The sequence below is a fragment of the Osmerus eperlanus genome, chromosome 25 (assembly GCF_963692335.1).
Source record: "Osmerus eperlanus chromosome 25, fOsmEpe2.1, whole genome shotgun sequence".
Taxonomy (NCBI): Eukaryota; Metazoa; Chordata; class Actinopteri; order Osmeriformes; family Osmeridae; genus Osmerus; species Osmerus eperlanus.
In genome coordinates, this window is record NC_085042.1 from 1,269,244 (window position 1) to 1,296,892 (window position 27,649).

The 27,649-nt window shown below is 39.9% G+C and overlaps 1 protein-coding gene across 4 annotated transcripts; it reads left to right on the top strand.

The window, feature by feature from the left end:
• On the top strand, positions 1-27,649 carry ckmt2b (creatine kinase, mitochondrial 2b (sarcomeric)). Of its 4 annotated transcripts, XM_062451294.1 has the most exons (11): positions 17-157; positions 1,885-1,939; positions 1,990-2,264; positions 2,622-2,820; positions 3,012-3,107; positions 3,364-3,585; positions 4,477-4,562; positions 26,456-26,579; positions 26,943-27,077; positions 27,182-27,307; positions 27,398-27,649. In XM_062451294.1, the coding sequence occupies exons 3-11, from the start codon at positions 2,056-2,058 to the stop codon at positions 27,506-27,508; spliced, it is 1,308 nt and encodes a 435-aa protein (XP_062307278.1). In that variant the 5' UTR covers positions 17-157; positions 1,885-1,939; positions 1,990-2,055; the 3' UTR covers positions 27,509-27,649. The 4 variants fall into 4 exon arrangements, with proteins under 4 accessions (XP_062307280.1, XP_062307279.1, XP_062307278.1 ...); XM_062451296.1 differs by lacking the exons at positions 1,885-1,939; positions 4,477-4,562 and adding an exon at positions 4,949-5,034 and having other exon boundaries at positions 1-157; positions 2,067-2,264; XM_062451295.1 differs by lacking the exons at positions 1,885-1,939; positions 4,477-4,562 and adding an exon at positions 4,949-5,034 and having other exon boundaries at positions 3-157; positions 2,097-2,264.

Sequence of the window (27,649 nt, forward strand, 5' to 3'; positions counted from 1 at the left end):
CTCACTCCCCACCCCCTTCTCTTTCTCCCTCTCTTTTCAACTCCCTGCCTGGCTCCTTCTCATCCTCTCTCTCTGAACGTCTTACTTCATTCTGACGATCAAGTCTGTCAGGACTAGACTGCTGGAGACAAACCTCCCTTCTCCCTCCACTCTACAGGTGAGAAAACTTCCTCTCTCCTCAAAACACCCTTTCCCTCCTCTCCTGTTCTCTTTCTCACATCCCCCTTTTCCCTCATCTTCTTTTGTCATCTCCTCAACCCATTTCCCCACCTCTCCTATTCTCGCTCCTCCTGTCCCCCACTCTATCTCTTGATGTGTGGTTCTTTAGGTAGTGTGGTATTAACTAACAAACATCATATCTAGGTAGTATTGTATTAGCAAACAATATAATATTCGGTTGAGGGGTATTAGCCAACCGGCTTTATATTTAGGTTATGTGGAGAGAGAGTGCTTCCTGTCTGAGTTTAAAAGTCTAGATGGAAGTTTATGGAAACTGATAATCTTTTTACCGAGGCTCAGTGGTCATGATTCTCCTCTAGTCCTGGTCGTCTAGTCCGGTAGAGGTACTCCTGGTTAAATATCAGACCTAAGATGACACAATCACAGCAGAACTGTATGTGTTTTTGAGATCTCATTCTACTTATTAGATTCTACAATATCTACACTCTCTACTCTATAATCTAGCCTCGTATCAACTATGCTCACATTCTGAACCTTCTCATAACCACCCTCAACCAACATGTTGCCCTCTTCTAACCCTGACCCGACTAACACATAGCCCTCTACTGAAAAATACTCCAAACCCTAACCCTAAATATAAGAATGATCTTTCTAACCATAATACTAACAGTTAGGGAATGCTGTTAATTGCTGAGCTCCTGTGTCTACCCCTCCCCCATGCCCTCCTCTTTACCCTTAGAGTATCCTCAACCGATGTCCTCCTCTTGACCTTCTGTCATTCATCTCACCCTACTACCCTATTTCTCACTCCCCCTCTCTTTTCCTTTATTTTGTGAATTTCATAGCTTTTCTCTATTTCTGTCTACCTATGTCTCTTAACCTATCCTCCCTCTCCTTCCTCTATTGTCTTTTCCTTTTCTATGACAATCTTCACTTGTCTCGTCTTCTCCCTCTGTTTCCTCTACTCCTCTCCTCGTCTCCTCCTCTCCTTGTCCTATGTCTCTGGTTGTCCTCTCTAAGCCCGGTTGACCGGTTGAGAATGTCAGACAGGATAATGCGCTGGCTAGCTGAGTGACAGGCTATGTGCCAGGCCAGGGTTGGCAATGAGGAGAAAGCTCACCTACTGCTGCTATTTATACTAAACTGTTGTCCTTCCTGAAGCAATTATCAGTTAAACAGACACCCTATCTAATTAGTGGCCAACTGAATGAGAAGGAAGAGGGAGGAGAGAGGGAGAGGAAGGAGGGGCTGGATAAAAAGGAATAGCAGTGTGCCATGACATCCTGGTGAGGTGACCTTGTGTCTGAGTTGTCTGTGACACCGCCTGGACACCACTTTCTCGCCTTCCCCCTTCTCTTTTTCTATCTCTCTCCCTCTCCCCTCCTTTTTCCTCTTCCTCACCTAGGAGTAGATGACACCTCCTGCATATCTGACCACCCCCCTCTGATCTGTACATCTGATACCTCTCTGTCTGTAAGGGAGCGTGGTAGGGGCTGTGTGTGTGTGTGTGTGTGGGGGGGGGGTGGCAGTGAGTGAGCTGGCAAAGTTCAGTGGTGGCTCCGCCCACAGAGCTGCACGCCACCCTGCTCTATATTCACACATGCTTCCACAGCTCTGGAACGATTATAGAACTCTGCTGACACATGAATCCCAGCAGCTCAAAAGTCCGTAAGACTCTGTCCCTCTTCTGCCCTCTCTGTAAAGGTCATCTCAGTCTGCATTTTTATTTTACTCAGTGAAGGTTCTCTGTCAACTGACTTGTAATGGATAAGAGCGTCTGCTAAATGACTAAATGTAAAAATGACTAAATGTAATACACAGAGGAACTTGGCGATCCATAGACATGGTTACAGTGCTTTTGCCCACTTCCTCTTCATGGTTGACAGTGACTTGACATTGACCAAAAACTGCCTAAGGTGTCACAGTCCCTCAGAAGTTACCATGGCAAGCTCCTTCAGACGTATGATGTTTGGGCGTGGCACGGCAGTGGTGCTGGCGAGCCTTGGTGCAGGCACCTTGGCGTCGGGATACCTTCTGTCTGACACAGCCACCGCTGCTGAGAAGAGGAAACTCTACCCACCCAGGTGCGTTTCCCTCCTCTTTTCTCCATCATCTTCCCTCTTCCTCTCTCTTTCTATCTCTTCCTCCCCCTCTTTCTATTTTTCCTCTCTCTGTTACCCTCTCTGTGTCAGAGGACAGGTCACCACACTGCTGTCTGCCAGCCTGGCCTTGTGTCCCTTGATTTATGGTCCTGACAGAAACAGAAGACACAGCCTTGGTTCCTTCCTGCCACCACCTTCACTATGAACAGTCTCCTCTCCCTCCCCCTGTGCCACCCCCCACTCTCTCTCTCTCACCCTCCCTCTGTGCCACCTCCCTCCCTCCATCTGCACCACTCCTCCCTCCCTTTGCACTACCCCCTCACTCAACCACCCACTTAGTGCGGATTTCCCTGACCTGAGGAAGCATAATAACTGCATGGCAGCAGCTCTGACCCCATCCATTTATGGTCGACTGAGGGACAAGCTAACCCCCAACAATTGGACCCTGGACCAGTGCATCCAGACGGGAGTGGACAACCCCGGGCACCCCTTCATCAAGACCGTGGGCATGGTGGCAGGGGACGAGGAGAGCTATGAGGTGTGTGTTGAGTTATTTGTGAAAGACGGGGTGCATAGATTTTATGTGTGGTTTTAGTTACTGTACATTGATATCAAATGTTCTAGCATATGAGTCTTTCTCCCCACCTTGCACTTTCTCCTCATCTCCCCCTTTCTCACATTCTTTCTCTGCCCCTCATACCAATCCTCCACCCCACCGTTGCTCTCCAGGTGTTTGCTGACATCTTTGACCCCGTCATCAAGGACAGACACAATGGCTATGACCCTTGCACCATGAAGCACCCCACTGACCTGGACGCCTCCAAGGTCAGACAGCCTCTCCCCTTAACATAACCCCACCTTCTCGCCATGGGCTCTCACCTCACCACACATAACAATACATACCACTACTAATAATCCTAATAATACACTTTATTTGGGGGACTCCTTTCAAAACACTCAAGGAAATCTTACATAAAATGGGCCTAGATAGGTGAGTTAACAGTGTAGGTTAAAAATAAGTGTTAAATCAGATAGTTGCTTGACTTTGCTAAAAATATATATCTTCTCCTCTCCTTCTCAGATCACATCGGGAATGTTTGATGAGCGTTATGTGCTGTCGTCTCGCGTGCGTACTGGGCGGAGTATCCGAGGCTTGAGCTTGCCCCCAGCATGCACGCGTGCGGAGCGGCGAGAGGTGGAGCGTGTGTGTGTGCAGGCCCTATCCGGCCTTACAGGAGACCTTGCTGGATGTTACTACAGCCTGGGGGAGATGACCGAGAGAGAACAACAGCAGCTTATAGATGTGAGACACACATGCACTCTCACAGACACTGCACGCACACAAACACATGCATACACACACATCCACTCACATATACACATGCACCAATAAATGCACACATACGCACATGCAAACATACCTGTGCACACACACACGCACACACAAGACATAAACCTGCGGCATTTGGTTAATGTGATTTCATGTATTTTACATTACCACAGACACACACACATTCTCAGACACAATGTTAATTTTGGCAATCATTTTTATAAATAATACATTTAGTCTTTGTCACTTTGTACATGGTTTAATAAGACATTTGAGTCTTTGTGTTGTTTAACTCTGAACTATGTGTTTAGTCATCTAGACTGATAATGTGTTACTCACTTGCCATTCTTCTTTCATATATCCGATAACATTTATGCTGCTGGTGAATATTAGGCGCTTATCATTTTAGAGGCCATTCAGGGTTTTCGTTTTTTAAGCTAGCTAGATTTATTAGTTTGCTTTGACAAGATTAGCCATTTGAACGGAAATGTACTGAGCAAGAAAAAAAAATCAAATGAGAAAGATGCATGGAGGTAATGAAAATGTGTACATCCCTGTAAATGATTGGCCAAAAAGGAAAACAACCAATACTTCAAGATGACTCTTGTGATCTAGGTTGTCTGCCCAAACATTACAGCATGGTCTTCATATTTTTTTAACTCATCAGGGCATAATAAACAGATGTTTCGCTGTAATATAATTACAATTTAGTCAAGAAATAAAAGGTTGTCAATGAATACAAAAATAAAAAGACCAAATTAACACTGCTCAGACATAAGCCTGGTCCCTTCCTGAGGGTATTCAATCCTGGCCTTTGACCCTTAACAACCTCTGGTTTCTCTGTCCCTGTGCTGGCCAATCAAGGAGCACTTCCTGTTTGATAAGCCTGTGTCGCCTCTGCTCATGGCCTCTGGGATGGCCCGGGACTGGCCTGATGCACGCGGTATCTGGTAAGGTTAGGAGAACTATGCCAAATACTGCTCCCCTACTCGGTAATGCGTAGTGCACTCTGCCCAGAGGAATAGTCAACCCTGCCTCAACCTAGGGCAGCCTGCCAAATAAAGAGCCTTGAGTTGCCAATGTGGAATGGTGGATGTCCTTTAAAAGGGAGAGCTACTCTCCTGTAGGTTTACACTAACCCTGTTCCTGCAGAGTTACCCTCCTGTAGATTTAAACTCCAAACTGGTTCCTGGTGAAATACATTCCTGTAGATTTACACTCCAAACTTGTTCCTGGAAAGATACCCCCCTGTACATTTCCTGTCTCCGTCTCTCCTCTTCATTCCTGCCCTCACCCCTCTGTTTTTTGTTCCATCCATCCCTCCCCCCTTCCCCAGGACCACTTCCTGTTTGATAAGCCCGTCTCCCCCCTTCTCACCTGTGCCTTCATGGCCCGTGACTGGCCTGACGCCAGGGGCATCTGGTACACTGCCTACTCTTATGTGTATAAGTGTCTGTGTGAGTGTGTGCTTTAGTGTGTGTGTGTGTGCATGCATATTTGTGTGTGCATGATTGTGTGTCCATAAGTGTATGTATGCATGAGTGTCTATTTTTGTTTAGTTTGTGGTCTTCTACAGGTCTTGTTAATGCTAAAAACGATGTCAACATACCACGCAGCCACCCCTGCACTTTCCCTCCTCTCTCTCAGGTGGTAGACTGGTTATGCTGGGTACACACTAAAATATTTTTTTAATCTTATAAGATTTTCAAACTGTGAGAGAGCACAAACATGAGGACAAAAAATCCTAGATTTAACTGCTTTGCTCCTATAGTGTGTGTTGTGCCATGATGTGACAAAGACAGCACACCTCACACAAACAGATTTTCAACCACTGTCCCGACTGTGAACACAAGAAATCTGTGAAATCTCTCGAGACTTCAGAATAAGCATGGCGGACAATATGCAGGAAGAAATTGCGATGATAGTGTTTGGAACATCGACTTATATATTAATAGACACAGCTAGATTTTTCTTCCAAGATGGCGTCCCCATTCATTTCTATGAAAAGTGCTCAGTGGCGCAGTGAGGCAAGCGATAGCGCGAAATGGAGCGCGCCATCTTTTCAGACTGACTCGTCCGGTCTTGCGCAGAAGCTTGTTCCTACCTCCTTTTTTTGGTCAGAAATAGACACGTTTACATACAAAATAGGCTATGTTCAAACACTATTAACAATTCTCAAAAGGCAGACATAGTTGCAAATTACAATAAGTAGCATCAGTAAATACTCAAATCAAGGTAAAGAAAGGAAAAAAAGAAAGAAAAAAAAAAGAATTAATTATATCAAAGTAGGTTGTTGCAAGGGGTAGCTAGGAGTTATAGGGTACATATCTCATTGAAGAAATTAGCTACTGTAGTAGCTTTTTCATTTGAGAGGGTACAAAGCGAGGAAGCAAAAGCCTTGAGGTCATTAATAAAATGAGGAAAGGACGGAGGGGTCTTCAAAAATCTGCATTTATGAAAGAAATATTTGGCAAATAGAAAAAAGTTATTGACCATGTAGTGTGGTGAACAATTTTTTTTCAATACACCAAACTTAACTTGTTTGTATTCAAGGGGGTTCACAGTTGTAATAATATGTGACATTTTATTGTACAATTGTGACCAAAACAACTTTGAAGAATCACAATAAAAGAAAATATGCTCCGTAGTTTCAATTTCAATTCCACAAAATTTACAAGAGTTTTCACCAATATCAAACTTTGAATTAAGGAATTCTTTAGATGGGTATGTGTCATTCGTCATTTTAAAATGAAGTTCTGTCACTTTAGGGAGACTGGGAAAGGTAAGAAAACTCATTCTCAGTTCCTTCACCTCCTCCGGGTCAAAATCTTTGAAAACATAATAACGTTTAACTTTGTTTGGATGAAGTCTATCAATGAATATATTTCTCATATATTTTTTGTTGCATTTAGGATCTTTAATAGAAAATTCACCCAGACAAGGAGATGGGAGCGAGAATTTAACAGAGTGATGTGAAAGAATTCCTTTTACCAATAATACTATGGGTTTTGGTATGGCTTTTACAACCGTATAAAACTCTCTAGGATGACATACAAACCCATGTTTTAAACAAAAATCATTGTAATTAAGAACATTACCATAGTTGTCCATCATGTCCAGTAGGGAATTTTTTTTATATCGAACCCAGTTTTCATAAAATAAAGATTTGTTGTGGTGAAGAACAAAATGATTGTTCCAAATACAAGTTTTGTGTGGACTAAAATTGTGAGAAAATGCTAATTTCCAACACAAGAGAGCTTGTTGATGGAATGCAGACAATTTAATAGGTAATTTGGATAACTCAAAGTCACATCTAATCAAAACATCCAGGCCACCTATTTTCCCAAATATTGAAGAAGAGACCATAAACCATAAACTGTATGTATTGCAAAGAAACGATCTGAACCATTTAGTTTTTAAAACACTATTCATTATTTCTAAGTCAATAATATTTAACCCTCCGCCTTCTTAATTGTGAACTAAATCATTTTTATTTATATAGTGATTCCTATTTTTCAAAATAAAATTAAATAATGCAGTGTTACAGTCTTTTAGTAAGTGGAGTGGGAAAGCTAGCGAAGAGGCTGGATAAACAAATCTAGAGAGCAGTTCCATTTTAGTTAACAAAACTCTTCCAAAAATTGAGATATCTCTTTGTAGCCAGTTTTTGAGAATAATTTTTGCCTTTGAAAGATTTTTAACAACATTTTCGAACGCTTTGATTGCTGTCTCTAGAGATTGTTATCCTCAAGTATTTTACAGATGTTTTACCGGTATGTTACATAAAGAGTCCAACGCGCTACTATGAATTGCAAATAATTCTCATTTATTTAAATTTAAGTATAAGCCTGATGCTTTGGAAAAGAGATCAATTAGTTGGATGGCTTTATCAACTTGATATTGGTCTTTTAAAAAGATCACTGTATCATCAGCTAACTGGCTAATACCAATTTGTTTTCCAAACACATTTAGTTGATCAAAATTGCTGTTTTCATCTACCAAAATAGCAAGCATTTCTGCCGCTAAGATAAATAGAAAAGGGGAAATGGATCATCCTTGTCTTATTCCCCGTGAAATGTTGAATCTTTGGGTTGTTCCAAATGAAAGTGAAATAGAAGTATTGATGTCTTTATATAGCATTTTTATAAGAGAAATAAATTATAAATTATGAAATTGTGTTCGATCGTGTCAAATGCTTTTCTAAAATCTAGAAAAAGAATATAACCGTTATCCTCAATCCAGTCTTGATAATCTAAAATGTCTAGGATTAATCTGATGTTGTTATGTATTGACCTGCCTTTTATGAAACCAGATTGTGATTCGCGCACTGATGCAAGTTTTTCTTGAGTCTTTTGGAAAAAATATGAGCTAGAATTTTATAATCACAGTTGAGTAGCGTGATGGGACGAAGGTTCTATATCTAGATGTCGTGCATCTTTACCTGGTTAGGGAATACGAGTAATCTAACCTTGTTTCATAGTCGTAGACAATGAATTATTTTGTATACATTCGAGAAAGGCTTGAAACAATTCTCTCAAATCCAGCCTAAAGAACTTATAAAATTCAGAAGTAAGGCCATCAGGGCCTGGACATTTCCCTGAAGATATTTGATCTATCACTTTATCTAGTTCCTCTATTTTAATTTCAGCCTGGCATAAGTCTCTAAATTCCTGGTCTAACCGTGGTATGCTAGTGTGTATATGTGACCTATGTGAGGTGTCTTCTGTATCAATCAGAGCCGGTAAGGTTGATAACAGCCAGTTTATTCAGCCTCTGCATTCACAATAGAAACAATGTGTGAATGGACAACGGACAACAGCAGGCATGCTCCGCCTTTCTGAAAATCCTCCATTGCTATATCTTACATCTACTGATCTGTTACAATTAATCTTTTTTTAGTAAATATCTTAAAACAAATCATTTCACCACTGACTACATATATACGGTAACACCTGCTATGTCTGGAAAGACGGCACATGCAGATGCTAGTTAGCATACAGAATATAGTTATATATTTTCGAGTGGATAAACATTAATAAAACACTTGGTAACAAAATATAACCACTGTTGAATTGAATTTGAGAAATTATAATTTTTGACTAAACAACTGGGTCAACTTTTAAATACTTTTCACGTTATTTACATTATATTGTCCACAAGCATTCACCACATGTTACCTTTCTGAAAATCCTCCGTTGCTATGAGGAACTAGAGAGGGTAGGCCTACAATTTCTGGGGAAATTGTAGGGTGTGCTTGCTTGCAGATGGGTCCGTTTATTAACTGCTATTTTTACAACTGATATTTCTGTATATTTTATATAAAAATGCCTACTCTATTTAGAAGATCTATTTAGATTTATGAAGATTACATAGATTTAAAAGCATAGCCTACATTTGTTGCTGCTCATGTACAATTCAAAATACAAAAAGTGAAGTGTAGCATGTCCCTGTACTTACTGTAAGTCGCTCTGGATAAGGGCGTCTGCTAAAATGACTAAATGTAGGCTACTGTAAATGTAGAACGAACTTAACCTAGGCCTATATGACTAAAAGGTCATCTTAAGTTTTTGCCTTCTACAGAAGTGATATTTTCAAGCATTTAGCCCACTCATATTGCATTCATTCATTAAGAACCACCTTTGAAACAAGCTGAACCCGCTTGAAACAAGCTTTTCTAAGTAACAACGTTCTCACCGGCAGTATTATTAGCTAGGAATCGCGATTGAAACAGTACCATCTGCTAACTGAAAATATGCCCCCTAAAAATGTAAATAAGATTGACATTTATTTTGTCGGAAATGGCTAATTCAAAATAAGTTTGCTGGAAGCGATCATTGTCAGTAACAATGCCAAATACGACCATTTGATCTTAGAATAGAGCCCTGCACGGTGGAGAAGCTGACCTCAGTAAATTGTGCTACGAGCAAGCTAGTAGGGATGGGACGTATGGCACTGACTCATCGATGCTTGTGTCGCAAAACCAATAGGCTACGCACAGTTTCGAAAAAAGTGTTTTGGAGCTTGTATCAAATTACGAAACCACGTGATAGATGACGTTCAATGCTTCAAACGTCACAAACTGGTTCGAAGTTTCGCAGCTCTTCTGAACCAGAGCCATAGAAGGAACGAAGCCACCGCTTCTTGTTAAAGACAAATCTCACATTGCCAGAGAAGCAGCACCAGGCATCGCTCGAGTTTCTTCCATCAGTCATAATTATTTAGCCAAATCCGTAATGTAATAATTATAAATCAATTATAAATTATAAATGTTGATAATTCGTCAACATTGTCAACAGTAATAATAATTAGTAAAAAAATAAAGTCCCCCCAGTTCACAATAGGCCTACATATCACAAATGTTATGAATAAGAAAAAATCAGTGTAATCTAGTTTAATTGATATAAAACCATATCGTATAAAGTCCGTCCACCCGCATCGACAGGTAACGGCTTTTTCGGTGGTGTAGCTGTACGACTATTGATATTGCGAGTCTGGATACCCGAGTTCGCGCACTATTGCAGGGAACCTCGGAAGATATTGTTTTACTGTGAGAAAATGACATAATTCTAACGGCCTACAGATGTATCACAACATTTTAATGTGTGAGCACTAATATCTGATAAAAATGAACACATGTAGCCTTAATTAAAATATGAAATAACGTAGGGTAGTCTACCTTCGGAGACAACCACTACACCTCATTCAGCCAGTTTAAACGGCTGCTATATGACGCTGTTCATTTTCAATGCTCCGATAGTTCGGCTCTTTGGGCCGGCACAATCCGGAAGAAACCACCAAAGCTTCACAAGGCATCGTTCGCCCATCCCTACAAGCTAGCCTAGCTGCTGTTGCTAGCCAAACTTAAGGGGATTGTTTGACTGCGCCGGAAATGAAAAACGTTTCTTTTGACATCAAGTTTAGGCTGTGGCATTGAAGACAGCGATGCACCACATAAACTTGGTTGTGTTTCGGCTGTGGCATTGAAGACAGCGACGCACCACACAAGCTTGAGTTTAAATACATTATTTAATGTGACATTACTTACTGTACATGCAAGTCTTGATTTGCTTAAATGTAACCTACATGTGCTGCTAGTACACCACGGCACGATACGATACTCGCTGTGCAACAGCACATTGTATAGTATACAGCACGTTGTATCCATGCGTCGTTGTTCTAGCTCGGCAAAGCAAGCTAAACTAGAAACGGCTGTTCCTGCGAAACAGCAGTGAGAATGCTGAAAACCTGAATGGGGATAGCTGACCATGCTAAAAAAGCTGAAAATAGTGAAAATTTAGTAGAAAGTTATAAGCTGAAGCTTCAAAGCAACCGAAAGGTATTTTTGAAAGGGACTGGAGCAGCATTCCAACAATGATTTGAAAGGATTTACCATTACTTTTAAAGGGAGAATAATTTGCACAAAAACCTTAATATTTTAAAAAGTATAAAGTGAGAAATGAGAAAATACCCGCAAGCTGAAATTAATTTCAAAAATGTGTGAGTCACACAAAAGAGGCAGTGTGGAAGCTGAACTGCATCATATTAACAAAGCTAAGAGCTAAAATAGCCTACAATGTGGGAGAAGCTGAAAGCTGAACTGTTAAACAGAAGAAGAAGTAGGCTAGCTAGTCGTAACAAGAATATTATCGTTTTAACAGATTAAATTATAGTTGGGATAGTATTAGCAGTAGCAGATGTAGCCTATGCGTTTACTCGGCTTTCTTAGTTGGATTCAATGTGTTGATGGAATGAAACATACAGCAGTAGGGCCGATACAGGAAGACACGGCGACACTTTGTTGCAGAAGGATGATGGTGCAAGTTTTGTCCGTGGAGCATACAACGATTAATAAAAAAGAATCATGTAAACGTGTTTATTGAGTAATCGCATAACTAATTACACATGTAAACGGAGTAATCGTATTATTGGCATAAACCGACAATTGCTAGTAATCGTGTTTCTCATGGTCAAGTAAACGTACCAATCACCTGTGTGAGAGACTGAGTGGTGTGTGTCTGTCGTTATGGTGATGGTGCAGCTATGATTGCTAACGCGCTGAGGGCAGAGAATAAGAGAAATGTAGCTAGAATCCACACCTCAAACAAGTTAACCTAGGCGCAAAACTGTACGTCCAATCCAAAATATAAGGATATTTTCCGAGACCCAAGACTCTGCCGAAACCAGAGATATTCTTTATATGTCTGTGCAGTCAGAAATACGACTCTACCTGCAGTTTCAAAAACGTGTTCCTTTTTGCTTTCCTGGTGCTTGTTTGTTTGGTTGCCACGGTGATGGCGCAGCTGTGATAGCTAACGAGCTAGGCAGAGAGAAAAACGAACATTTACCTAGCATCCACACCTCAAACAAGTTGACCTAGACGCAAAACTATACGTCCAATCCAAAATATAAGGATATTTTCCGAGACCCATGACTCTGCCGAAACCAGAGATGTCCTTTATATGTCTGTGCGGTCAGAAATACGACTCTATCGGCAGTTTCAAAATCTTGTTCCTTCTTGCTTTCTCTGACTGATTTTACTCACCTCTCCATTGAAGTTAGTGAGAGAATTTGAAAGGCTGCTCTCGCTTCAAGGCTCATAGCTGAAAATCTGTAAATGTGAGCTCTTTAGTAGTTACATTGGCTGAAAGAGGACAATTTTTCCTACATTTTAAGGTATAACTTGTTTCTGTAAGTTAAACTATATGAACGTTAGAGGAATTTGTTTGACAATTTAGTTGAATATCAGAAAAAGAGCAGCCAGCAGAGTGGCTGCTCATTCATAAAAATCGAGAAGGAGCAAACATTTTAATGTATTTCAAACTGTCATAATTCAAAATTGGCTGAATATTTGAAAAAGCTGAATCATTTGGGAATAGCTGAATGTCTTGTGAACATTTTAAAGGTTGAATGGTGTCTCTAGCTGAAAGTATGCTGAAGTAGTTACGTTTGAAAGAGGAGGAAGCTTTTTAATGATTTGAAAGGATTTACCATTACTTTTAATGGGAGAATAATTTGCACAAAAACCTTAATGTCTTAAAAAGTATAAAAGTGAGAAATACCAAAAGTCATAGCCATCATCTCCTGAAGGAGCTGAACGTTTTGATACAAAAGTTGTAGGAATCGGTTAAAGTATGCAGAACGAGTTAAAGGCCAAAAAACGGCGGAAGAACTAAGAAGTTGATATAATAATAACTAGAAACGGCTGTTCCTGCGAAACAGCAGTGAGAATGCTGAAAACCTGAATGGGGATAGCTGACCATGCTAAAAAAGCTGAAAATAGTGAAAATGTAGTAGAAAGTTATAAGCTGAAGCTTCAAAGCAACCGAAAGGTATTTTTGAAAGGGGCTGGAGCAGCATTCCAACAATGATTTGAAAGGATTTACCATTACTTTTAAAGGGAGAATAATTTGCACAAAAACCTTAATATTTTAAAAAGTATAAAAGTGAGAAATGAGAAAATACCCGCAAGCTGAAATGAATTTCAAAAATGTGTGAGTCACACAAAAGAGGCAGTGTGGAAGCTGAACTGCATCATCTTAACAAAGCTAAGAGCTAAAATAGCCTACAATGTGGGAGAAGTTGAAAGCTGAACTGTTAAACAGAAGAAGAAGTAGGCTAGCTAGTCGTAACAAGAATATTATCGTTTTAACAGATTAAATTATAGTTGGGATAGTAATAGCAGTAGCAGATGTAGCCTACCATTGAGTGCGTTTACTCGGCTTTCTTAGTAGGATTCAATGTGTTGATGGAATGAAACATACAGCAGTAGGGCCGATACAGGAAGACACGGCGACACTTTGTTGCAGAAGGATGATGGTGCAAGTTTTGTCCGTGGAGCATACAACGATTAATAAAAAAGAATCATGTAGACGCGTTTATTGAGTAATCGCATAACTAATTACACATGTAAACGGAGTAATCGTATTATTGGTATAAACCGACAATTGCTAGTAATCGTGTTTCTCATGGTCAAGTAAATGTACCAATCACCTGTGTGAGAGACTGAGTGGTGCGTGTCTGTCGTTACGGTGATGGTGCAGCTATGATTGCTAACGCGGTGAGGGCACAGAATAAGAGAAATGTAGCTAGAATCCACACCTCAAACAAGATAACCTAGACGCAAAACTGTACGTCCAATCCAAAATCTAATGATATTTTCCGAGACCCAAGACTCTGCCGAAACCAGAGATATTCTTTATATGTATGTGTAGTCAGAAATACGACTCTACCTGCAGTTTCAAAAACGTGTTCCTTCTGCTTTCCTGGTGCGTGTTTGTTTGGTTGCCACGGCGATGGAGCAGCTATGATTGCTAACGCGCTGAGGGCAGAGAATAAGAGAAATGTAGCTAGAATCCACACCTCAAACAAGATAACCTAGACGCAAAACTGTACGTCCAATCCAAAATATAAGGATATTTTCCGAGACCCAAGACTCTGCCGAAACCAGAGATATTCTTTATATGTCTGTGCAGTCAGAAATACGACTCTACCTGCAGTTTCAAAAACGTGTTCCTTTTGCTTTCCTGGTGCTTGTTTGTTTGGTTGGCACGGTGATGGCGCAGCTGTGATAGCTAACGAGCTAGGCAGAGAGAAAAACGAACATTTACCTAGCATCCACACCTCAAACAAGTTGACCTAGACGCAAAACTATACGTCCAATCCAAAATATAAGGATATTTTCCGAGACCCAAGACTCTGCCGAAACCAGAGATGTCCTTTATATGTCTGTGCGGTCAGAAATACGACTCTATCGGCAGTTTCAAAATCTTGTTCCTTCTTGCTTTCTCTGACTGATTTTACTCACCTCTCCATTGAAGTTAGTGAGAGAATTTGAAAGGCTGCTCTCGCTTCAAGGCTCATAGCTGAAAATCTGTAAATGTGAGCTCTTTAGTAGTTACATTGGCTGAAAGAGGACAATTTTTCCTACATTTTAAGGTATAACTTGTTTCTGTAAGTTAAACTATATGAACGTTAGAGGAATTTGTTTGACAAATTAGTTGAATATCAGAAAAAGAGCCGCTCGTTCATAAAAATCAAGAAGGAGCAAACATTTTAATGTATTTCAAACTGTCATAATTCAAAATTGGCTGAACATTTGAAAAAGCTGAATCATTTGGGAATAGCTGAATGTCTTGTGAACATTTTAAAGGTTGAATGGTGTCTCTAGCTGAAAGTATGCTGAAGTAGTTACGTTTGAAAGAGGAGGAAGCTTTTTAATGATTTGAAAGGATTTACCATTACTTTTAATGGGAGAATAATTTGCACAAAAACCTTAATGTCTTAAAAAGTATAAAAGTGAGAAATACCAAAAGTCATAGCCATCATCTCCTGAAGGAGCTGAACGTTTTGATACAAAAGTTGTAGGAATCGGTTAAAGTATGCAGAACGAGTTAAAGGCCAAAAAACGGCGGAAGAACTAAGAAGTTGATATAACTAGAAACGGCTGTTCCTGCGAAACAGCAGTGAGAATGCTGAAAACCTGAATGGGGATAGCTGACCATGCTAAAAAAGCTGAAAATAGTGAAAATTTAGTAGAAAGTTATAAGCTGAAGCTTCAAAGCAACCGAAAGGTATTTTTGAAAGGGGCTGGAGCAGCATTCCAACAATGATTTGAAAGGATTTACCATTACTTTTAAAGGGAGAATAATTTGCACAAAAACCTTAATATTTTAAAAAGTATAAAAGTGAGAAATGAGAAAATACCCGCAAGCTGAAATGAATTTCAAAGAGCTAAAATAGCTAAAATAGCCTACAATGCGGGAGAAGCTGAAAGCTGAACTGTTAAACAGAAGAAGTAGGCTAGCTAGTCGGAACAAGAATATTATCGTTTTAAGAGCTGAAATTATAGTTGGGATAGTAATAGCAGTAGCAGATGTAGCCTACCATTGAGTGCGTTTACTCGGCTTTCTTAGTAGGATTCAATGTGTTGATGGAATGAAACATACAGCAGTAGAGCCGATACAGGAAGACACGGCGACACTTTGTTGCAGAAGGATGATGGTGCAAGTTTTGTCAGTGGAGCATACAACGATTAATAAAAAAGAATCATGTAGACGCGTTTATTGAGTAATCGCATAACTAATTACACATGTAAACGGAGTAATCGTATTATTGGTATAAACCGACAATTGCTAGTAATTGTGTTTCTCATGGTCAAGTAAATGTACCAATCACCTGTGTGAGAGACTGAGTGGTGCGTGTCTGTCGTTACGGTGATGGTGCAGCTATGATTGCTAACGCGGTGAGGGCACAGAATAAGAGAAATGTAGCTAGAATCCACACCTCAAACAAGATAACCTAGACGCAAAACTGTACGTCCAATCCAAAATCTAATGATATTTTCCGAGACCCAAGACTCTGCCGAAACCAGAGATATTCTTTATATGTATGTGTAGTCAGAATTACGACTCTACCTGCAGTTTCAAAAACGTGTTCCTTTTGCTTTCCTGGTGCTTGTTTGTTTGGTTGCCACGGTGATGGCGCAGCTGTGATAGCTAACGAGCTAGGCAGAGAGAAAAACGAACATTTACCTAGCATCCACACCTCAAACAAGTTGACCTAGACGCAAAACTATACGTCCAATCCAAAATATAAGGATATTTTCCGAGACCCAAGACTCTGCCGAAACCAGAGATGTCCTTTATATGTCTGTGCGGTCAGAAATACGACTCTATCGGCAGTTTCAAAATCTTGTTCCTTCTTGCTTTCTCTGACTGATTTTACTCACCTCTCCATTGAAGTTAGTGAGAGAATTTGAAAGGCTGCTCTCGCTTCAAGGCTCATAGCTGAAAATCTGTAAATGTGAGCTCTTTAGTAGTTACATTGGCTGAAAGAGGACAAATTTTCCTACATTTTAAGGTATAACTTGTTTCTGTAAGTTAAACTATATGAACGTTAGAGGAATTTGTTTGACAAATTAGTTGAATATCAGAAAAAGAGCAGCAAGCAGTGTGCCACTCTGCTTGCTGCTCGTTCATAAAAATCAAGAAGGAGCAAACATTTTAATGTATTTCAAACTGTCATAATTCAAAATTGGCTGAACATTTGAAAAAGCTGAATCATTTGGGAATAGCTGAATGTCTTGTGAACATTTTAAAGGTTGAATGGTGTCTCTAGCTGAAAGTATGCTGAAGTAGTTACGTTTGAAAGAGGAGGAAGCTTTTTAATGATTTGAAAGGATTTACCATTACTTTTAATGGGAGAATAATTTGCACAAAAACCTTAATGTCTTAAAAAGTATAAAAGTGAGAAATACCAAAAGTCATAGCCATCATCTCCTGAAGGAGCTGAACGTTTTGATACAAAAGTTGTAGGAATCGGTTAAAGTATGCAGAACGAGTTAAAGGCCAAAAAACGGCGGAAGAACTAAGAAGTTGATATAATAATAACTAGAAACGGCTGTTCCTGCGAAACAGCAGTGAGAATGCTGAAAACCTGAATGGGGATAGCTGACCATGCTAAAAAAGCTGAAAATAGTGAAAATTTAGTAGAAAGTTATAAGCTGAAGCTTCAAAGCAACCGAAAGGTATTTTTGAAAGGGGCTGGAGCAGCATTCCAACAATGATTTGAAAGGATTTACCATTACTTTTAAAGGGAGAATAATTTGCACAAAAACCTTAATATTTTAAAAAGTATAAAAGTGAGAAATGAGAAAATACCCGCAAGCTGAAATGAATTTAAAAAATGTGTGAGTCACACAAAAGAGGCAGTGTGGAAGCTGAACTGCATCATCTTAACAAAGCTAAGAGCTAAAATAGCCTACAATGAGGGAGAAGCTGAAAGCTGAACTGTTAAACAGAAGAACAAGTAGGCTAGCTAGTCGTAACAAGAATATTATCGTTTTAACAGATGAAATTATAGTTGGGATAGTATTAGCAGTAGCAGATGTAGCCTATGCGTTTACTCGGCTTTCTTAGTAGGATTCAATGTGTTGATGGAATGAAACATACAGCAGTAGAGCCGATACAGGAAGACACGGCGACACTTTGTTGCAGAAGGATGATGGTGCAAGTTTTGTCCGTGGAGCATACAACGATTAATAAAAAAGAATCATGTAGACGCGTTTATTGAGTAATCGCATAACTAATTACACATGTAAACGGAGTAATCGTATTATTGGCATAAACCGACAATTGCTAGTAATCGTGTTTCTCATGGTCAAGTAAATGTACCAATCACCTGTGTGAGAGACTGAGTGGTGCGTGTCTGCCGTTACGGTGATGGTGCAGCTATGATTGCTAACGCGCTGAGGGCAGAGAATAAGAGAAATGTAGCTAGAATCCACACCTCAAACAAGATAACCTAGACGCAAAACTGTACGTCCAATCCAAAATATAAGGATATTTTCCGAGACCCAAGACTCTGCCGAAACCAGAGATATTCTTTATATGTCTGTGCAGTCAGAAATACGACTCTACCTGCAGTTTCAAAAACGTGTTCCTTTTGCTTTCCTGGTGCTTGTTTGTTTGGTTGCCACGGTGATGGCGCAGCTGTGATAGCTAACGAGCTAGGCAGATAGAAAAACGAACATTTACCTAGCATCCACACCTCAAACAAGTTGACCTAGACGCAAAACTATACGTCCAATCCAAAATATAAGGATATTTTCCGAGACCCAAGACTCTGCCGAAACCAGAGATGTCCTTTATATGTCTGTGCGGTCAGAAATACGACTCTATCGGCAGTTTCAAAATCTTGTTCCTTCTTGCTTTCTCTGACTGATTTTACTCACCTCTCCATTGAAGTTAGTGAGAGAATTTGAAAGGCTGCTCTCGCTTCAAGGCTCATAGCTGAAAATCTGTAAATGTGAGCTCTTTAGTAGTTACATTGGCTGAAAGAGGACAATTTTTCCTACATTTTAAGGTATAACTTGTTTCTGTAAGTTAAACTATATGAACGTTAGAGGAATTTGTTTGACAAATTAGTTGAATATCAGAAAAAGAGCCGCTCGTTCATAAAAATCAAGAAGGAGCAAACATTTTAATGTATTTCAAACTGTCATAATTCAAAATTGGCTGAACATTTGAAAAAGCTGAATCATTTGGGAATAGCTGAATGTCTTGTGAACATTTTAAAGGTTGAATGGTGTCTCTAGCTGAAAGTATGCTGAAGTAGTTACGTTTGAAAGAGGAGGAAGCTTTTTAATGATTTGAAAGGATTTACCATTACTTTTAATGGGAGAATAATTTGCACAAAAACCTTAATGTCTTAAAAAGTATAAAAGTGAGAAATACCAAAAGTCATAGCCATCATCTCCTGAAGGAGCTGAACGTTTTGATACAAAAGTTATAGGAATCGGTTAAAGTATGCAGAACGAGTTAAAGGCCAAAAAACGGCGGAAGAACTAAGAAGTTGATATAACTAGAAACGGCTGTTCCTGCGAAACAGCAGTGAGAATGCTGAAAACCTGAATGGGGATAGCTGACCATGCTAAAAAAGCTGAAAATAGTGAAAATTTAGTAGAAAGTTATAAGCTGAAGCTTCAAAGCAACCGAAAGGTATTTTTGAAAGGGGCTGGAGCAGCATTCCAACAATGATTTGAAAGGATTTACCATTACTTTTAAAGGGAGAATAATTTGCACAAAAACCTTAATATTTTAAAAAGTATAAAAGTGAGAAATGAGAAAATACCCGCAAGCTGAAATGAATTTCAAAGAGCTAAAATAGCTAAAATAGCCTACAATGCGGGAGAAGCTGAAAGCTGAACTGTTAAACAGAAGAAGTAGGCTAGCTAGTCGGAACAAGAATATTATCGTTTTAAGAGCTGAAATTATAGTTGGGATAGTAATAGCAGTAGCAGATGTAGCCTACCATTGAGTGCGTTTACTCGGCTTTCTTAGTAGGATTCAATGTGTTGATGGAATGAAACATACAGCAGTAGAGCCGATACAGGAAGACACGGCGACACTTTGTTGCAGAAGGATGATGGTGCAAGTTTTGTCAGTGGAGCATACAACGATTAATAAAAAAGAATCATGTAGACGCGTTTATTGAGTAATCGCATAACTAATTACACATGTAAACGGAGTAATCGTATTATTGGTATAAACCGACAATTGCTAGTAATCGTGTTTCTCATGGTCAAGTAAATGTACCAATCACCTGTGTGAGAGACTGAGTGGTGCGTGTCTGTCGTTACGGTGATGGTGCAGCTATGATTGCTAACGCGGTGAGGGCACAGAATAAGAGAAATGTAGCTAGAATCCACACCTCAAACAAGATAACCTAGACGCAAAACTGTACGTCCAATCCAAAATCTAATGATATTTTCCGAGACCCAAGACTCTGCCGAAACCAGAGATATTCTTTATATGTATGTGTAGTCAGAAATACGACTCTACCTGCAGTTTCAAAAACGTGTTCCTTTTGCTTTCCTGGTGCTTGTTTGTTTGGTTGCCACGGTGATGGCGCAGCTGTGATAGCTAACGAGCTAGGCAGAGAGAAAAACGAACATTTACCTAGCATCCACACCTCAAACAAGTTGACCTAGACGCAAAACTATACGTCCAATCCAAAATATAAGGATATTTTCCGAGACCCAAGACTCTGCCGAAACCAGAGATGTCCTTTATATGTCTGTGCGGTCAGAAATACGACTCTATCGGCAGTTTCAAAATCTTGTTCCTTCTTGCTTTCTCTGACTGATTTTACTCACCTCTCCATTGAAGTTAGTGAGAGAATTTGAAAGGCTGCTCTCGCTTCAAGGCTCATAGCTGAAAATCTGTAAATGTGAGCTCTTTAGTAGTTATATTGGCTGAAAGAGGACAATTTTTCCTACATTTTAAGGTATAACTTGTTTCTGTAAGTTAAACTATATGAACGTTAGAGGAATTTGTTTGACAAATTAGTTGAATATCAGAAAAAGAGCAGCAAGCAGAGTGTGCCACTCTGATTGCTGCTCATTCATAAAAATCAAGAAGGAGCAAACATTTTAATGTATTTCAAACTGTCATAATTCAAAATTGGCTGAACATTTGAAAAAGCTGAATCATTTGGGAATAGCTGAATGTCTTGTGAACATTTTAAAGGTTGAATGGTGTCTCTAGCTGAAAGTAAGCTGAAGTATTTACGTTTGAAAGAGGAGGAAGCTTTTTAATGATTTGAAAGGATTTACCATTACTTTTAATGGGAGAATAATTTGCACAAAAACCTTAATGTCTTAAAAAGTATAAAAGTGAGAAATACCAAAAGTCATAGCCATCATCTCCTGAAGGAGCTGAACGTTTTGATACCTAAATTGTAGGAATCGGTGAAAGTATGCAGAACGAGTTAAAGGCCAAAAAACGGCGGAAGAACTAAGAAGTTGATATAATAATAATAAAGAGAAACAGGAAAACAATAGTGAGAATGCTTAACAGCATTCTCACAACTAGAAACGGCTGTTCCTGCGAAACAGCAGTGAGAATGCTGAAAACCTGAATGGGGATAGCTGACCATGCTAAAAAAGCTGAAAATAGTGAAAATTTAGTAGAAAGTTATAAGCTGAAGCTTCAAAGCAACCGAAAGGTATTTTTGAAAGGGGCTGGAGCAGCATTCCAACAATGATTTGAAAGGATTTACCATTACTTTTAAAGGGAGAATAATTTGCACAAAAACCTTAATATTTTAAAAAGTATAAAAGTGAGAAATGAGAAAATACCCGCAAGCTGAAATGAATTTAAAAAATGTGTGAGTCACACAAAAGAGGCAGTGTGGAAGCTGAACTGCATCATCTTAACAAAGCTAAGAGCTAAAATAGCCTACAATGAGGGAGAAGCTGAAAGCTGAACTGTTAAACAGAAGAACAAGTAGGCTAGCTAGTCGTAACAAGAATATTATCGTTTTAACAGATGAAATTATAGTTGGGATAGTATTAGCAGTAGCAGATGTAGCCTATGCGTTTACTCGGCTTTCTTAGTAGGATTCAATGTGTTGATGGAATGAAACATACAGCAGTAGAGCCGATACAGGAAGACACGGCGACACTTTGTTGCAGAAGGATGATGGTGCAAGTTTTGTCCGTGGAGCATACAACATTAATAAAAAAGAATCATGTAGACGCGTTTATTGAGTAATCGCATAACTAATTACACATGTAAACGGAGTAATCGTATTATTGGTATAAACCGACAATTGCTAGTAATCGTGTTTCTCATGGTCAAGTAAATGTACCAATCACCTGTGTGAGAGACTGAGTGGTGCGTGTCTGTCGTTACGGTGATGGTGCAGCTATGATTGCTAACGCGGTGAGGGCACAGAATAAGAGAAATGTAGCTAGAATCCACACCTCAAACAAGATAACCTAGACGCAAAACTGTACGTCCAATCCAAAATCTAATGATATTTTCCGAGACCCAAGACTCTGCCGAAACCAGAGATATTCTTTATATGTATGTGTAGTCAGAAATACGACTCTACCTGCAGTTTCAAAAACGTGTTCCTTCTGCTTTCCTGGTGCGTGTTTGTTTGGTTGCCACGGCGATGGAGCAGCTCTGATTGCTAACGCGCTGAGGGCAGAGAATAAGAGAAATGTAGCTAGAATCCACACCTCAAACAAGTTAACCTAGACGCAAAACTGTACGTCCAATCCAAAATATAAGGATATTTTCCGAGACCCAAGACTCTGCCGAAACCAGATATATTCTTTATATGTCTGTGCAGTCAGAAATACGACTCTACCTGCAGTTTCAAAAACGTGTTCCTTTTGCTTTCCTGGTGCTTGTTTGTTTGGTTGCCACGGTGATGGCGCAGCTGTGATAGCTAACGAGCTAGGCAGAGAGAAAAACGAACATTTACCTAGCATCCACACCTCAAACAAGTTGACCTAGACGCAAAACTATACGTCCAATCCAAAATATAAGGATATTTTCCGAGACCCAAGACTCTGCCGAAACCAGAGATGTCCTTTATATGTCTGTGCGGTCAGAAATACGACTCTATCGGCAGTTTCAAAATCTTGTTCCTTCTTGCTTTCTCTGACTGATTTTACTCACCTCTCCATTGAAGTTAGTGAGAGAATTTGAAAGGCTGCTCTCGCTTCAAGGCTCATAGCTGAAAATTTGTAAATGTGAGCTCGTTAGTAGTTACATTGGCTGAAAGAGGACAATTTTTCCTACATTTTAAGGTATAACTTGTTTCTGTAAGTTAAACTATATGAACGTTAGAGGAATTTGTTTGACAAATTAGTTGAATATCAGAAAAAGAGCAGCCAGCAGAGTGTGCCACTCTGCTTGCTGCTCATTCATAAAAATCAAGAAGGAGCAAACATTTTAATGTATTTCAAACTGTCATAATTCAAAATTGGCTGAACATTTGAAAAAGCTGAATCATTTGGGAATAGCTGAATGTCTTGTGAACATTTTAAAGGTTGAATGGTGTCTCTAGCTGAAAGTAAGCTGAAGTAGTTACGTTTGAAAGAGGAGGAAGCTTTTTAATGATTTGAAAGGATTTACCATTACTTTTAATGGGAGAATAATTTGCACAAAAACCTTAATGTCTTAAAAAGTATAAAAGTGAGAAATACCAAAAGTCATAACCATCATCTCCTGAAGGAGCTGAACGTTTTGATACAAAAGTTGTAGGAATCGGTTAAAGTATGCAGAACGAGTTAAAGGCCAAAAAACGGCGGAAGAGCTGAGAAGTTGAAAAGCAATAGTGAGAATGCTTAACAGCATTCTCACAATAACTAGAAACGGCTGTTCCTGCGAAACAGCAGTGAGAATGCTGAAAACCTGAATGGGGATAGCTGACCATGCTAAAAAAGCTGAAAATAGTGAAAATTTAGTAGAAAGTTATAAGCTGAAGCTTCAAAGCAACCGAAAGGTATTTTTGAAAGGGACTGGAGCAGCATTCCAACAATGATTTTAAAGGATTTACCATTACTTTTAAAGGGAGAATAATTTGCACAAAAACCTTAATATTTTAAAAAGTATAAAAGTGAGAAATTAGAAAATACCCGCAAGCTGAAATGAATTTCAAAAATGTGTGAGTCACACAAAAGAGGCAGTGTGGAAGCTGAACTGCATCATCTTAACAAAGCTAAGAGCTAAAATAGCCTACAATGTGGGAGAAGCTGAAAGCTGAACTGTTAAACAGAAGAAGAAGTAGGCTAGCTAGTCGTAACAAGAATATTATCGTTTTAACAGATTAAATTATAGTTGGGATAGTATTAGCAGTAGCAGATGTAGCCTATGCGTTTACTCGGCTTTCTTAGTAGTGTTCAATGTGTTGATGGAATGAAACATACAGCAGTAGGGCCGATACAGGAAGACACGGCGACACTTTGTTGCAGAAGGATGATGGTGCAAGTTTTGTCCGTGGAGCATACAACGATTAATAAAAAAGAATCATGTAGACGCGTTTATTGAGTAATCGCATAACTAATTACACATGTAAACGGAGTAATCGTATTATTGGCATAAACCGACAATTGCTAGTAATCGTGTTTCTCATGGTCAAGTAAATGTACCAATCACCTGTGTGAGAGACTGAGTGGTGCGTGTCTGCCGTTACGGTGATGGTGCAGCTATGATTGCTAACGCGCTGAGGGCAGAGAATAAGAGAAATGTAGCTAGAATCCACACCTCAAACAAGATAACCTAGACGCAAAACTGTACGTCCAATCCAAAATATAAGGATATTTTCCGAGACCCAAGACTCTGCCGAAACCAGAGATATTCTTTATATGTCTGTGCAGTCAGAAATACGACTCTACCTGCAGTTTCAAAAACGTGTTCCTTTTGCTTTCCTGGTGCTTGTTTGTTTGGTTGCCACGGTGATGGCGCAGCTGTGATAGCTAACGAGCTAGGCAGAGAGAAAAACGAACATTTACCTAGCATCCACACCTCAAACAAGTTGACCTAGACGCAAAACTATACGTCCAATCCAAAATATAAGGATATTTTCCGAGACCCAAGACTCTGCCGAAACCAGAGATGTCCTTTATATGTCTGTGCGGTCAGAAATACGACTCTATCGGCAGTTTCAAAATCTTGTTCCTTCTTGCTTTCTCTGACTGATTTTACTCACCTCTCCATTGAAGTTAGTGAGAGAATTTGAAAGGCTGCTCTCGCTTCAAGGCTCATAGCTGAAAATCTGTAAATGTGAGCTCTTTAGTAGTTACATTGGCTGAAAGAGGACAATGTTTCCTACATTTTAAGGTATAACTTGTTTCTGTAAGTTAAACTATATGAACGTTAGAGGAATTTGTTTGACAAATTAGTTGAATATCAGAAAAAGAGCAGCCAGCAGAGTGTGCCACTCTGCTTGCTGCTCATTCATAAAAATCAAGAAGGAGCAAACATTTTTATGTATTTCAAACTGTCATAATTCGAAATTGGCTGAACATTTGAAAAAGCTGAATCATTTGGGAATAGCTGAATGTCTTGTGAACATTTTAAAGGTTGAATGGTGTCTCTAGCTGAAAGTAAGCTGAAGTAGTTACGTTTGAAAGAGGAGGAAGCTTTTTAATGATTTGAAAGGATTTACCATTACTTTTAATGGGAGAATAATTTGCACAAAAACCTTAATGTCTTAAAAAGTATAAAAGTGATAAATACCAAAAGTCATAGCCATCATCTCCTGAAGGAGCTGAACGTTTTGATACAAAAGTTGTAGGAATCGGTTAAAGTATGCAGAACGAGTTAAAGGCCAAATAACAGCATTCTCACAATTAAGCCATGTTACTATTATTATGATGATGAGTGTTGCTTACTATTACTAGATTTGTGTTAATGCCATCGTTGTGGTGTTAACTGACAAAGTTCTAAGAATAAGTAAATCAGCGAGCACGTTTACAGGCAACTTTTCTTGACGTAAGCAAATAAATTGGGTGCTAGTTTACCCATTTCGGATTGGTTTCGAACTTAGCTAAAATCTGTAAAAATGATTCTATTAAAAAGCTAGTAGTATGAGCCAGGTTCAAGAATCAAAAAAAAATATTGGGGGAGATAGTTTTAGATATGTTGACCAGAGTTAATAGAATAAAAACGACCGGACAAGGTCAGGTAGCAAATCGGAAATGCAATAACACCTACATCCACTGGGTCCATTGCCTCAAGTCGAGGGGTGGGGGTCTGGTTTAGAATGATTTTCACGGAAAATTCACAGAAAAAAAGAAAAGGGTTTGCTGTTGCCACAAATTGACAAGCTGATCGTCCATCTCTGCTGTTCAAATCCATTTACCTTTGTGCTGCGCTATGACTGCGTTTGTTATGCTTCCGTCTTCTCTCAGCTTGCTTTCTGATTGGATATTGTTTCATTTCCCATGATAATCTCGGAGTTTGTCCTCGGGATTCCCCCCACACATCAGGATTTGCGATCGGGGCACCTCCGACATCCTTCCGAGCAGATTCGGTCACTCTTAACACATGTCACACCAAGGGAAAATCTGATAGAATAATCTGCAGAACCATCATGATAATCGGGACATTACCGAGGATTGTCGGAAGGGGCGAAATCGGCCCGATTATCCTGTGGTGTGTACCCAGCATTACCTAGGTGATCTTGAGCTGCATGTTTTGCTGATGAACTAGGCCTACTGTCTGAATATGCAACCTTTTCAGTACGCTGGCACCTTGACCGGGGTTTGGGTTAGGGTGTGGCTTTTAGGTTTATGGTTAGGGTGTGACCTGTTGGATTAAATTCAGGATGTGACCTGCTGGTGTGAAGTTGGTTGTTCTAGCATGATAGATATAGGAGGCAGAGTTACATTTAGTCATTTAGCAGACGCTCATATCCAGAGCGACTTACAGTAAGTACAGGGACATTCCCCCGAGGCAAGTAGGCAAGTTACGAGCCCGATTCCCTAACCGCTCAGCCACCTGACACCTGAGTTGTATCTCTTATGTAAACCCCCCCACCCCAGGCACAACAACGAGAAGACTTTTCTGATCTGGGTGAACGAGGAGGATCACACCAGGGTCATCTCCATGGAGAAGGGTGGCAACATGAAGAGAGTGTTTGAGAGGTTCTGCAGAGGGCTTAAGGAGGTATAATAAATATATATAGTGTGAAGGGGTCAATTGTTGGTCAGCTAACCCTTGCCAGGAAGTTTGCAAAAATGTTAATATCATAAAAAACTAAAATGTTATGCCTCAGCATTGTACTTTTAGCTACACACCTAGTTCAAGTTTCAGTTTTCCCAACATATTCCAAATGTACATTTACATTTAGTCATTTAGCAGACAGGGACATTCCCCTGAGGCAAGTATTGAGTTGTCATCTTAATTTGATGGATAAAGGATGCCTTTATCAGTTAACATAATATTTATAGACATACAGCATAATACTATATGTAGTCTGTGCATAGCATTGTTTCTGTTCATTATATACACAAATGTGTGTGTGCGTAGGTGGAGCGTCTGATCCAGGAGAGAGGGTGGGAGTTTATGTGGAATGAGCGTCTGGGTTACATCCTCACTTGCCCCTCCAATCTGGGCACTGGGCTGAGGGCTGGCGTCCATGTACGCCTGCCCAACCTCAGCAAGGTACACACAGACACACAGATAGTTGGTTGAGAAAGGAAATAGTTGAGCCATGTGTATGTGTGTGTGCGTATGCGTGTCTCTGTGTGTATTGTGTGTGTGTGCAGGACGCTCGATTCTCTAAGATCCTGGATAACCTGCGTCTCCAGAAGAGAGGCACTGGAGGAGTGGACACAGCTGCTACTGGAGACACCGTTGACATCTCCAACAACGACCGTCTGGGCAAATCAGAGGTAGGGAAGAAAGGGAGGGGGGTAGGGGGTAGGAAGGAAGAAGGGATTTATTGACCCATGACCCCTGCATGTGTGTCTCCACTCCTGCAGGTGGAGCTGGTGCAGATGTTGATTGACGGCGTAAACTACCTAATCGAATGTGAGAAGAAGCTGGAGAAGGGGCAGGACATCCGAGTCCCAGCCCCAATTACCCAGTTCTAGAAGTGAACCAGCAGGGCCATCTGGAATAGCACTGGTCCTTCAGCCACTTGTATCTCAGGATCAAATTGGTTGTGCGTCAGTGTGAGACTCATAATTGTACAGTCTACTCTACACTTTAATAAAGCTGCTGATGTTCTACTA